The 11,978-nt window shown below is 48.4% G+C and overlaps 1 protein-coding gene across 4 annotated transcripts in view; it reads right to left on the bottom strand.

The window, feature by feature from the left end:
- Positions 1-11,978, bottom strand: part of IL10RB (interleukin 10 receptor subunit beta) — a 43,432-nt gene that overhangs the window by 17,702 nt on the left and 13,752 nt on the right. For all 4 annotated transcript variants that reach the window (XM_008977705.5, XM_034948197.3, XM_003823989.6 and 1 more), the window contains 3 exons: positions 11,804-11,970; positions 8,480-8,627; positions 3,401-3,558 (listed from right to left, as the gene is read on the bottom strand). In XM_008977705.5, the coding sequence (XP_008975953.4) occupies positions 3,401-3,558; positions 8,480-8,627; positions 11,804-11,970 (473 nt within the window). The remainder of the gene's footprint in view (positions 1-3,400; positions 3,559-8,479; positions 8,628-11,803; positions 11,971-11,978) is intronic.

Raw genomic sequence — 11,978 nt, 5'->3', positions numbered from 1 at the left:
ATCTTGAACCCTTTCCCTACAGATGGAACCCCTCTTAGTGTCATTTCTACACTCAGCCTTCTGGTATGACTTAATGGAACCTGAGGGTAGCTCCACTACCTCCTGGCATGGACCTGTAGGGATTTTTCCCTTGTGGGTTTTGAGCAGCTGATGGAGGGTGGTGGGGTGCTCCTCTGTTGGGCCAAGAAGGAGGCTGGAGGGAAGGGGAACCTCTCTAAACTTTGGATCCAGTGGATTAATGAGAATGGACTGGAAGCTACTCTGGATTTTCCTGGGATAATGGGGACAGGAGAGATCATCAAAGGAAGGTGTATTAAATCTCAAGGAAGCAGTATCAGCTGAGTCTCCCGGTTGGACACACACACACACACACACACACATGCACACACACACACACACACACACACACACACACACACAAACTGGTGGCTGGCTCAATAGATGAGTGTAGGATGAACCTCCCTAGTGCTTTTTTAACTCAAAGTCTCCATTCCTAGCAAATCTCCCTAAACTCGAAATGATCCTCTGGGTCCTGGTTAATGGATTCTATCATTATGAGTCAAGCTGGAGAAAGTCGTGATGTGAGGACCTCGAACTGCTCCGTAGTTGCCTGGCCCTTCTCCAGCACCCTCCACTCCCGTCTCTGATTTCTCAGATCTTACAGGGACTGGCTCCACGGTCAAGTCTGCAAAGTCTTCTAGCCTTGGAGGTGAGAGCTCATGCCAGCAGGCCCCTCTACCGTTCATTCCGTCTGTTCTTTCCTGTCTGACCAGTTTCTTTGATGGTGAAGCCAGAAGCAAAAATAGCAGGTGAATAATTTTGTTTCCTTTTGGTTCTCAGTTAACACAACACTTTTTACCCAAGCAAAGGGCCCACCCTCATTCTTTGTTCTTCCTGCTGCAGCTGTGGCTTCTCAAAAGCTCATAGAGGATTCTTAGTTCATGCTGGTGCTGCAGTCTCCTTGGTACTTTTTTTTTTTTTGAGATCGAGTCTCGCTCTGTCGCCCAGGCTGGAGTGCGGTGGCGCGATCTCTGCTCACTGCAACCTCAGCCTCCCGGGTTCAAGAGATTCTTGTGCCTCAGCCTCCTGAGTAGCTGGGATTACAGGCGTGGCTAATTTTTGTATTTTTAGTAGAGACAGGGTTTCACCATGTTGGCCAGGCTGGTCTTGAACTTCAGACCTCAAGTGATCTGCCGGCCTTGGCTTCCCAAAGTGCTGGGATTATAGGTGTGAGCCACCATGCTCGGCCTGGCACTCTCTGTAGGGGGTTCTAGTCGCTCTGAAACACTTGCCTATGGTCCTGTGCCCCACTTGCCATCGAGGGTAGATGCAGTGCTATGTTGCCCAGATCCCTTTTGTGGTGGAGGCGCTTGTTCCCCCAGCCTCCAGGAATATCGGAGGCTAAAATGGCTCACAGCTGAGTCCCTTTCTAGGCTGTGCCCTTCCCAGAAGGCAGTTGCCTCGGTCAAGGCTCTGTGCCCTTGCCAGAGGCAGCCTGCATCAGCTAACTGGTGGTGCGGGGACAAGGGCCTGATATTAGCTATCACAACAATACATTAATAGGACCAGACACGCCAAGAAGTGGCAAGGCATTGGTGAGGCACACACACTGTAGAGATTCAGGGACCTGCCACATCTGTGATATTTGAGGGGACCCTTGCAGTGGGGCATGCCAGGACATCCTCTTTAAAGGACCAATTATTGTATCTTGCCCCTCCCACCACTAGGAAGGAAGCATTGTGCTGTGGAGGCCTCAGGGTTCTGGAGGCAGCATGTTCCACGCCTAGGAATACTGATTGTTCCAATATGTTTATCAAACCACACAGGAGGCTGCCGGCAGGGAGGGGCCCCAGGCAGGAAAGGGCCCTGCAGAAGGTATGGGCCGTGCAGCCTGCAGCCCTATGCACACCTCAGGACTGGTATATTACCCACCAGGGACGGCCTGTGAATCCAACCTGGGGAATGTGGGACTTCGCATATCCTTGAAGTGTCTGGGGTGGGAAAAGATGTTGGGTGGAGTTTATGGCAAATCCCAAGAGGAAAATCACAACATAGATACGAGAGTTCTGGGGTCAGGCGGGGCCATCTGCAGCAGATAATTATACTCTGTTTGAAAAAGCAGCTCCTGGGACGCTATGGGGTCCCGGCAGAGACAGAGCTTCTGACGAGGGACGCGAGGTGATGGTGCTGCCCAGAAGTGACCATCATGAGGCCTGAGACCCAGTAGGTCCTGAGATGGGGTCAGAGGGTGCATGTTGGCCACATGCAGGTGGCTCGGACTCCTGTCCCCTCTACCCCTGTCGCACCATGTCTGTGTCTGCTCACATGATGACCATAAAGGGGGATGGGTAATTATGCCTAGCAGAAGTAGGAGGAAAGGCCGGCCTGGTTTCATGGTAAGGTTAGCATGGTGTGTGGGCACACACTGAAAGTGGCCCGCTGCTGCACTTCAGCCCCAATCAGGGAGAAAGTGTCCCCACGGGCGGAGCTTTGGGCCGTGGGTCTGATCATCACCTTTATGTGGAAAGAAAAGCAGCCCAAGATCAGGCCACATGGGATTGGCTGAGGCCTCTGTCGTGGCTGTGTGACAGCTCAACCATGGGATTGGCTGAGGCCTCTGTCGTGGCTGTGTGACAGCTCAACCTCTCTCTGCCACATCTGGCTACCTTCACTCCCTTAGGGTATTATTCCCAAGGATGTTCCCCATCAAGCCTTTTGAATACAAATCTCTATCTTAGAGTCTGCTTCCTGGGAAATGAGACCAAAGTTAGTTCCTTTGGGTCCGGGCTTGGCATCTTTTCATTTTCTAGTGTCAGTGACTATCCAGAGTTTCATTTCTTAGGGCTTCTTCAGTCCTGTTATCATTAGTCAGGTGCATTGTTTCTTCTTCCTAACCCTTTTACAAATAGCCTTCCTAAAGTCCAGGAAACACTACCCAGAATTTCAATCGCTCTCGTATATTCCAAAACTGGAAATGTGCCTTTCCTTCCTCCCATTCTCTTCCTCTGGTGATTTCCTGGCATTTAGCCTCCAGTTTTCTCTTTCTTCCACACTGAGCTCTGTTTTTCGCCTCCTGCCCTAGAACCATCACCTTTGCTCCTCAGGGACCTGGGGCTTTGGGCAGTGAAGGCTGGAGAAGGGGCGATGCCCTAGGTGCAGGGAGGGCTACTGGACAAACCTGCGCCCCTTTCCTCGGGGCTGTTCCTTCACCTCAGACTTCCCTGAAATGGTTACAAGAGAATGGACCAGCACACAAGAGGCGTGTCTCTGTGTGTGTGTGTGTGTGTGTGTGTGTGTTTTCCTGGAAAACATGTTGTCTGGAATTGGGCAGCCCTAACTTGAAAGGAAAGCTCTTTCCGATCAAGGTTTTCAAATCCACATCTCACTCCATCCTACCTACCTCTTTCAGGTGCTGTGGAAGAGAATTCCTAGGGGAGAAGGCGTACTTTGTCTTCTTATAAACGCACCACAGCAAGGCGAAGCAGCCGAGGAGTGCCAGGCAGACCATGAAGACCGAGGCCATGAGGATGACGGCCACCATCCAGGAGGGGACCGTTTCTGCCAGGGGTAATGGGCATGTTACATTCTTGTCACAGGTCAGGTCACAGTGATCCCAAGAGCATTTTAACCATCACAATCCCTGAAAACAGAGCCTGTACGTTTATCTTGGGGGACGTCTCAGAAACAGCAACTGGTTGGAGGACCCAGAGGTTTTTGAAGAGTTTCACCCTTTTCCTATCTTCTCCAAAGTTTGGTTTCTGGAATTATTGCTGATATACATCAAAAGAATAACAAGCAAGAATTCTGATCCACTGTACCCACTACTGGCAGTGTAACAATGGGCCTCCCTGGTCTGGATATAACACTTCTGCCTTGACACAGCAAGTGATACTCCCCTGGACACCTGAGCCTGAGTTAAACACAGGCACCATCTCATTCTATATTGAGAAAAACAGAAACTCTGCATGAACAACTCTATCCAAACCCCTGCACTAAGCCAGGTGTGGTGGCTCACACCTGTAACCCCAGCACTTTGGGAGGCCGAGGTGGGAGGATCGCTTGAGCCCAGGAGTTTGAGACCAGTCTGGGCAACATAGTGAGACCCCTTCTCTACAACAAAAAATTTTTTTAAAAATTAGCTGGGTATGATGGCAGACACCTGTAGTCCCAGCAATTTGAAAGGCTGAGGTGGGAGGGTTGCTTGAGCCTGGGAGGTCGAGGCTGTGATAGTGAGCTATGATTGTACCACTGCACTCCAAACTGGGCGACAGAGTGAAACCCCGCCTCAAAAACCAAAACCAAAGCCAAAACAAACAAACAAACCCCTGCACTAAGAGACTTGGCCAAACCCCAGCATAGCTTCTAGCAGGCCAAGGCCACATCCTTGAGACGACCCAACCCCCTTGAATTCCTGTCTGGAAAAACCCAAGGCTGCCTAAGGAACTTACCATTTGTTCTTCCCAGCCCCTGATGAGAGGCCCTGACCTCTCTTTCGGAGAGCATTTATTAAAAAGGGCTTATAGTGGTGAATCCTTCCTCTGTCCCTTTGAGACATGTATGTATCTCCCACAACGCAGGGATATTTTTCTCAACGATCTGCGAGCCATCCTTTTGAAATCATCAGGAAGTACAGGGCCTCTGTCTCCCTGTCTCTGTGGGAGGGTAGAAGACTAGCCTTGATAAACGCCGGTTCACAGACACAGAGGGCCTCACGGCACCATCCCCTTAGCTGATTTAAAATTTTTTTCACTTCCCTGATTCTGCTCAACTCCCCATGCATTCTTTCTTTCTACTCCCTCATTCTCCTTTTATTTATTTTCATTTTTGAGATAGAGTCTTGTTCTGTTGTCCAGGCTGGAGAACAGTAGTGCAAACACAGCTCACTGCAGCCTCGACTTCCAGGACTCAAGTGATCCTCCCACCTCAGCCTCCTGGGTACCTGGGACTACAAGCATGTGTCACCATGCCCAGCTAATTTTTAAAATATTTTATAGAGATGGGGGGGGTCCCACTATTTTGGCCAGGCTGGTCTCGAACTCCTGGGCTCAAGCGATCCTCCTGCCTTAGCCTCCCAAAGTGCTGGGATTACAGGCATGAGCCACTGCACCCGGCCCTCGTTCTCCCTTTAAAACACCTCTGAGTAAATGGAACTCGGCCCTTTTCCCAACTCCAGTCATTACTGAATAAAATGTTTTGACTGCTTTAACTAGTGTCCTGCTTTGCTTATCTTTGACAGAGTCCAGGATGTCACCTGGGTTGCTCGTGGTCCCAGCTCCCCTTGTTCGGCTCCAGGTCCCTCCTCCAGCTGCCCTGGCCACCTGATTTCTCTGTGCCCATCCCCTGCCAACCAGCACCGCCCTCATGAGCAGAGCATTTGGCTCTGAGAGGGGCCAAGAGAACAAACACTGCCCATGAAGAGCATGTCGTTTTAAAGGGACACAGGGATCAAAGAGCCCTGACACAGCACATGACCCTGGAGCTACAGCAAGTGCAGTCACCTGCTGGCACGACATGGTGCTTGTCACAGTGCATGGCTCACAGCGGACACTCCTTAAACGTCTGAGGGATAGAAGTGGCATCTGTATGAGGGAAGCGGCTGGAAGGACCTGAGCACTTGTGCCGCCCCCAACCCCATGGCCCTCGTTCTCTTGTGTTTTCATTCCCGCAGGCAGCCTCCCATCTCCCCAGCTCCTGTCCTTGCGGGTTTCAGCACTCCTTATCCCAGTTCTTGGTTCTTGTTTGTTTCATGCACCGGAGCCCAGAAGCGGTGCCGTCTGGCCCACACTTCCAGCATGTTCAGCTCAAACATGTGAGTCTGCTCTTGGTGATTCCAGGGTTATACGGCAGTGAGCTGGCTGGAGCGGCCCAGTCCACACCACAGCTGGACACGTGAGGTCTCCTTGGGATTTGACATCCCAGGTCTTGAGAAAGTTCCAGGCTCCTACTCATCCATCCATCCTTCCATTAATATTTTGGTAGTTCTCTAATTTGGCGCCCAGAGACTCATTCAAACAGGGATCCATGGGCCTGCCCTGTTATTTTATTTTGGGTAATGAACCTCTGGGGCAGTGCTTGGGTCTCCTGGTGTCTCAAACTGGGGCATCTTAGCATCTTAAACAAGGACACATCTGGGTGATGGTGACATGATTCAAGGAATGCTTTTGTTACTCACCCCAGATGGAGAGTTCCACAGGGGGAAGGAGAGAGGACCCTGCTCTGCACAGGTTGTGAACTGTGGGAGAATCTACTAATCTACATCCTCTGTGTAAAGTTCTCTAACTTGTTTCAGATTCATCTGACCACACCATGAGGCAGACTACTCTTTCCTGTTTTATCCACAGGGACATGGTGCCTCAGTTTACCTATGGAATTAATCTATAGGTAGTAAGTTACAGGAAACATAACCTGGGCTTAGATGAGCCTGTGTTCTGGTTGATCCTTTTCATTTACTAGCATTTGGGCAAGTTACTTAACCTCTCTGTTTTAGGCTGTTTTTGCACTGCTATAAAGAAATAACTAAAACTGGATGGCTGGGCATGGTGGCTCATACCTGTAACCCCAGCATTTTGGGAGGCTGAGGTGGGTGGATCACTTGAGGTCAGGAGTTCGAGACCAGCCTGGCCAATACGGCGAAACCCCACTCTCTACTAAAAATAAAAAGATTAGCTGGGTGTGGTGGTGGGCACTGTAATCCCAGCTATTCAGGAGGCTGAGGCAGGAGAATTGCTTGAACCCAGGAGGCGGAGGTTGTGCCAAGATCGAGCCACTGCACTCCGGCCTAGGCAACAGAGTGAGACTCCGTCCAAAAAACAAATAAACAGATAACTAAAACTGGGTAATTTATAAAGAAAAGAGGATTAATTAGCTCATGATTCTGCAGGCTGTACAGGAAGCATAGCGGTATCTGTTTCTGGGGAAGCCTCTAGAAGCTCCCAATCATGGTGGAAAGCTAAGTGGGGGCAAGAGAGAGCAAGATGCCACATACTTTTAAACCGCCAGATCTCGCAGGAAGTCACTCACTATCGGGAGGACAGCACCAAGGGGATGGTGCTAAGCCATTCATGAGAAATCGGCCCCCATGATCCAATCACCTCCCACCAGGCGCCACCTCCAGCACTGGGGATTACATTTCAGCGTGAGATCTGGATGAGGGCAACATCCAAAGTGTATCACTCTCTGAACCTTCATGTTCTAGTTTGTAAAATGGGAGAAGATCCTTCTAATGCTCTCATTGAAAACTTGTGGGATTTAAATGGGATAGGTGTGTTTTAAGAAAAAATGAAAATGGTGTTTGATGAAAGCAGGTTTTCAATGGCTCATACCCTTTTGTTTTGTAAAATGTTTGGATTTTGTCAGTTCATGGGTGATTATTGGTATTCGCAAGCTATTTGAAATGTTTTCTTTTCTTTTCTTTTTTTTTTTTTGAGGCAGGGTCTCACTCTTATTGCTTAGGCTGGAGGGCAGTGGCATGATCTCAGCTCACTGCAGCCTCTGCCTCCTGGGTTCAAACGATTCTCCCACCTCAGCCTCCCAAGTAGCTGGGATTACAGGTGTGCGCCACCACACCTGGCTAAATTTTGCATTTTTAGTAGAGACAGGATTTTGCCATGTTGGCCAGGCTGGTCTCAAACTCCTGACCTCAGGTGATCCGCCCGCCTCGGCCTCTCAAAGTGTTGGGATTACAGGCGTGAGCCACCACGTCCGGCAGACATGTTTTTCTTTTTGATCAAACTGCATGCCGCATGCCATGTTTCACCCTTCCATTGTCTGAGCTTGCTGAACCCTTCACCAACATCTTTAAATTGTAGGAAGGCCTGCTGTTCGCATGCAGACACCTGGGCCACAGTTTTCACCAACACGCAACTGCAATGTGTCTGCACATAAATCTGCAGTGTTTAGGCCCATGGGAACCTTCTCTCTTTCCTTCTCCCGTTCCTTCCTCCAAGCTAGAAGTGGTCCATATGGTGTGTGAAGGACTGTGTTGACATCCTGGATTCCTGCATATAAGGGGCCCTGAATCAGGCAGCACTGGCTGAAGACGGTGGTCAGATTTCCTGACACTTGCTTCCCATCACGTGTCGGCAGGGGCTGGAGATGTGCTGCCTGGGGAGGAAAGACCTTTGGGGTATGTGACAGGGCTTGAGCTCTGCTGGTGGTCTTGGGAGGACTGATGAGCCTTGCTTTAGGGAGCCTGGGATGGTAGAATAAGTACTGCCAAGGGGGGCTCATGGAGGCAGACCTCGCTCCACCAGACAGAAAAGGTTTCTAGCAACTCCTTTGATCTAAGAGTGAATGAGCTGCCTCAGAAGCGGGTGTGGTCTCCTTCCTAGCATGAAGCTGAGCAGTCAGGGCTGAGAGATAATGTCAGGGCGATAGATTTCTGAACTGAGCTGGAATTTGAGTTGGCTGCAATCATGTCTAGGGCAGGTGTCTATAAAGCTGTTTAGGATGCTTAGCGGAGGTGCATCTCAGGGCTTACCGTCATGGGTTGTTTGCTCACAGACAGGCTCACTCCATTCCCCAGCTTTGTTCCGATCAGGAAGAAACCCTCGAACTTGAACACAATAAGTTGTCCATGGCTCCAGGTTTCTGAGGACCTCAAAGTCATACTGGGGAGTAATTTGAAACTAGTAATGGAGACAAAAATAAGAACATGACTAAGCAGTGGAAGGGCACCACCTTTTTTTTTTTTCACATTTATCAGTGATAATAGCCGTTTTAGACTTAAAATAGGAAGGAGCAGGTAGCAGGTGCTCCTCTCAGTTCAGGGACCCTGAGGCCATTCAGGGGGTGCATCAAGGACTGACAGTGGTGCCCACAAACCATTTTGGTTCCCGAATTCTCCAGCTTAAATGACACACAAGCCATCACTTCTTTTTTAAAAAAGATAAAGCAGGCCGGGTGTGTTGGCTCGTGCCTGTAATCACAGCACTTTGGGAGACTGAGGAGTTTGAGACCAGCCTAGTCAACATGGCAAAACCCCATCTCTACTAAATATACAAAAAATTAACCGGGCGTGGTGGCGCACGATAATCGCTTGAACTTGGGAGGTGGAAGTTGCAGTGAGCCGGGATCACCCCACACTGCACTCCAGCCTCGGTGACAGAGCGAGACTTTGTCTCAGAAATAAAGAAAAAAGTAAATAAATAAATAAAATAAACTGGTCTTTTAATTATTATTATTTTTGAGATGGAGTTTCACTCTTGTCGTCCAGGCTGGAGTGCAGTGGCACGATCATGGCTCACTGCAACCTCCGTTGCCAGGCTCAAGCAATTCTCCTGCCTCAGCCTCCCGAGTAGCTGAGAATACAGGTGCACACTACCACACTCAGCTAATTTTTTTTGTATTTTTGTAGAGATGGGGTTTTGTCATGTTGGCCAGGCTTGTCTGGAACTCCTGACCTCAGGTGATCTTCCCACCTTGGCCTCTCAAAGTGCTGGGATTACAGGTGTGAGCCACCACACCCAGTCGCAATTGGTTATTTCTTTTTTGGGGTTGGGGTTGTTGACAGCATGCCTATATTCCTTTACTGCATGAGGAGCTAAGCCCATGGAGGTCAATAATTGGATTAGACTTATGGAATATATGAAGAAAATGGTTTAACTTCTAATAAGTAAATTAAAAGACCAAAAGCAAATCAAAGCAACAACTGAAAAAAATGGCGGGCTTGCAGTTCCAGAAGTCCAGGGCCTCTAAAACCTTACAGTGCAAATTTTTTCAAAGATTAAACTCAGAGGCAAGCAGGTAAGGTGGTGGCATAGTAGTAGAGGGACCTTCTCAATCCCTGCTGGGGCTTTTTCTGCCCTTTCACGTCTGGGCAACTTCTGGTTTTATCTTCTCACTTTCTCCCAACAGGAAGAAAGAATTCTCAAAAGCCCTTCATGCTGTGAGTTTAGGGACCTAGTCTGGCACCGCCTCAGGAATCTCTACATTCTAGAGGGGAACCATATAAGCCTGTATCGATACAAAAATTAGCGGGGTGTGGTGGCAGGTGCCTGTAATCGCAGCTACTTGGGAGGCTGAGGCAGGAGAATTGCTTGAACCCAGGAGGCGGAGGTTGCAGTAAGCTGAGATTGCACCGCTGCTTTCCAGCCTGGGCAACGACAGACTGTGACTCTGCCTCAAAAAAACCCCCAAAAAGCCTGTATTGGTGGCATCACAGGCACCTGTGAGAGTAGCAGTGCAGCAGGCAGCCTTTCCACACTCGGTAAGTCACACAGAAGGTTGCCACACAACTGGCCGAAGAGAGAGGACAAATGTGTAACCAGATGCCCATGTTGTGGGCATGTGTGAGAAAAGAAGCTAAACAGTAAGTGGAGTTTGCATTCACACTTGCCTCAGGAGGCACCTGACCCTGCTTACTGTAAAACTAGATCCTTAATTGAGGTCTGTTGCTAGCTCCCGGAGGGGAGCAATCTGCTCTTATCTTTATACCCCAGGGCTTAGCAGAGATGCCTGCATTTGATCAGTGATTGTGAGTATCAGAATTCATATGCTGAAACTTAACTGTCACTATGATAGGACTCAGAGGTGGAGGCTTTCAGAAGTGATTAAATAATGAGGGCAGAGCCTTCCTGAATGCCATTGGTGACCTTAGAAAAGAGCAGCAAGGGAGCTGTTTACATCCTTGCCCTTTGCCTTCCACCATCTAGGAGGCAGAGCACGCCAGTGCTCACCAGACACTGAATCTGCTGGTGCCTTGATCTTGGACTTCCCAGCCTGCAGAACTGTGAGAAATAAATTTCTAGTGTTTATAAGTTACCTAGTCTGTGGTATTTTGTTGTGGCAGCAGGAATGGACTTAAGACACTGCATCATTTAATGGAATATTTTTTGGGGAAAAAAATTAACTTGAGATTTTTTGGGCTATGCAGTGTGTGTATATAAATTTAACTACATCATTCCTAAGATAATAAACATGGGTGATCCCTTCTTCCCAAACACTTTGAGAATTAAGTGGTAAAGTCAACATTTAATGTGGAAGGGATAACATATATGTAATATGACATACATAACATATATATGTCAGTTTAGGACCATGAATGGCATTCAGCTCAGAAGCATTAGGTATCAGAATAAACCTTGACCAAGGATGAATAAAAATAACCTTAACATGTTTAGCAAAGAGGAAGGAAACCTCATGTACTGATGTACTGACCATATATACATCATTCCAGGCAATGGGATGAGTTTATATTTTCTATTATTTCATTAAATTCCCCAACAATCTTATGAAGTAGGTTATTATCCTTGTTTTATTAATAAAGTAAGTTATTATGCCCATTTTGCAGACTTGAGGAGGCTGGGGTCAAGAAAGTGACCAATGGCACATGGTGGCACGGGTGATATTCCGATCAGATCTTTTGACTCCAAGCCCATGTTTTTAAAGAAATTGTCCCCTGAAGAATAGAGCAACAAGGGGCTGTCTTGACCACGGATGTCCCTGATTTGCGGTGTGTGTGGGACACAGGGGTTGATGTCATGGGACAGTTGTCAATTTGCTGATCACCTAATTCAGCCAGCTCCAAGTTCCCTTAGCTAACTCTGACTCAACTGTGCCTTCCCCTGCAACTGCCCTTCGGGGGGGGAAAGGTCTGCTGTCACTGTGCAGACTTTGTCCTGAAAGTCTGCTCTACACATATCCCTTAGGAGTCTGGGAAGCTTGAGCCAGAGATACCAGTAACCCCTCAGTCTGGGAAGCTCTTGGCTTACAGAGGACCAGTCCATAAGGTGCTGCCACCTTGCAAGATTCTGTAAAGAATATGAAAGCCTACTACCTCTGAAATGCAATTAGCCAACCTTACCTTTTCATCAGTACCGTTTTTCCAGTATTGCACATTATAAGTCCATGAGTTATACACATTCTTCATAGTCCAAGTTTCGTATTCATTCTCAATTTTAGGGGCTAAGAAACGCATATGTAAAGAATCAGCAAGTACTTCTACTTGCATTCCAGGGGGTCCAATAATGGCTAAGCAG

Source organism: Pan paniscus, chromosome 22 (genome assembly GCF_029289425.2).
Source record: "Pan paniscus chromosome 22, NHGRI_mPanPan1-v2.0_pri, whole genome shotgun sequence".
Classification (NCBI taxonomy): domain Eukaryota; kingdom Metazoa; phylum Chordata; class Mammalia; order Primates; family Hominidae; genus Pan; species Pan paniscus.
This window is presented reverse-complemented; position numbering and strand designations above follow the sequence as displayed.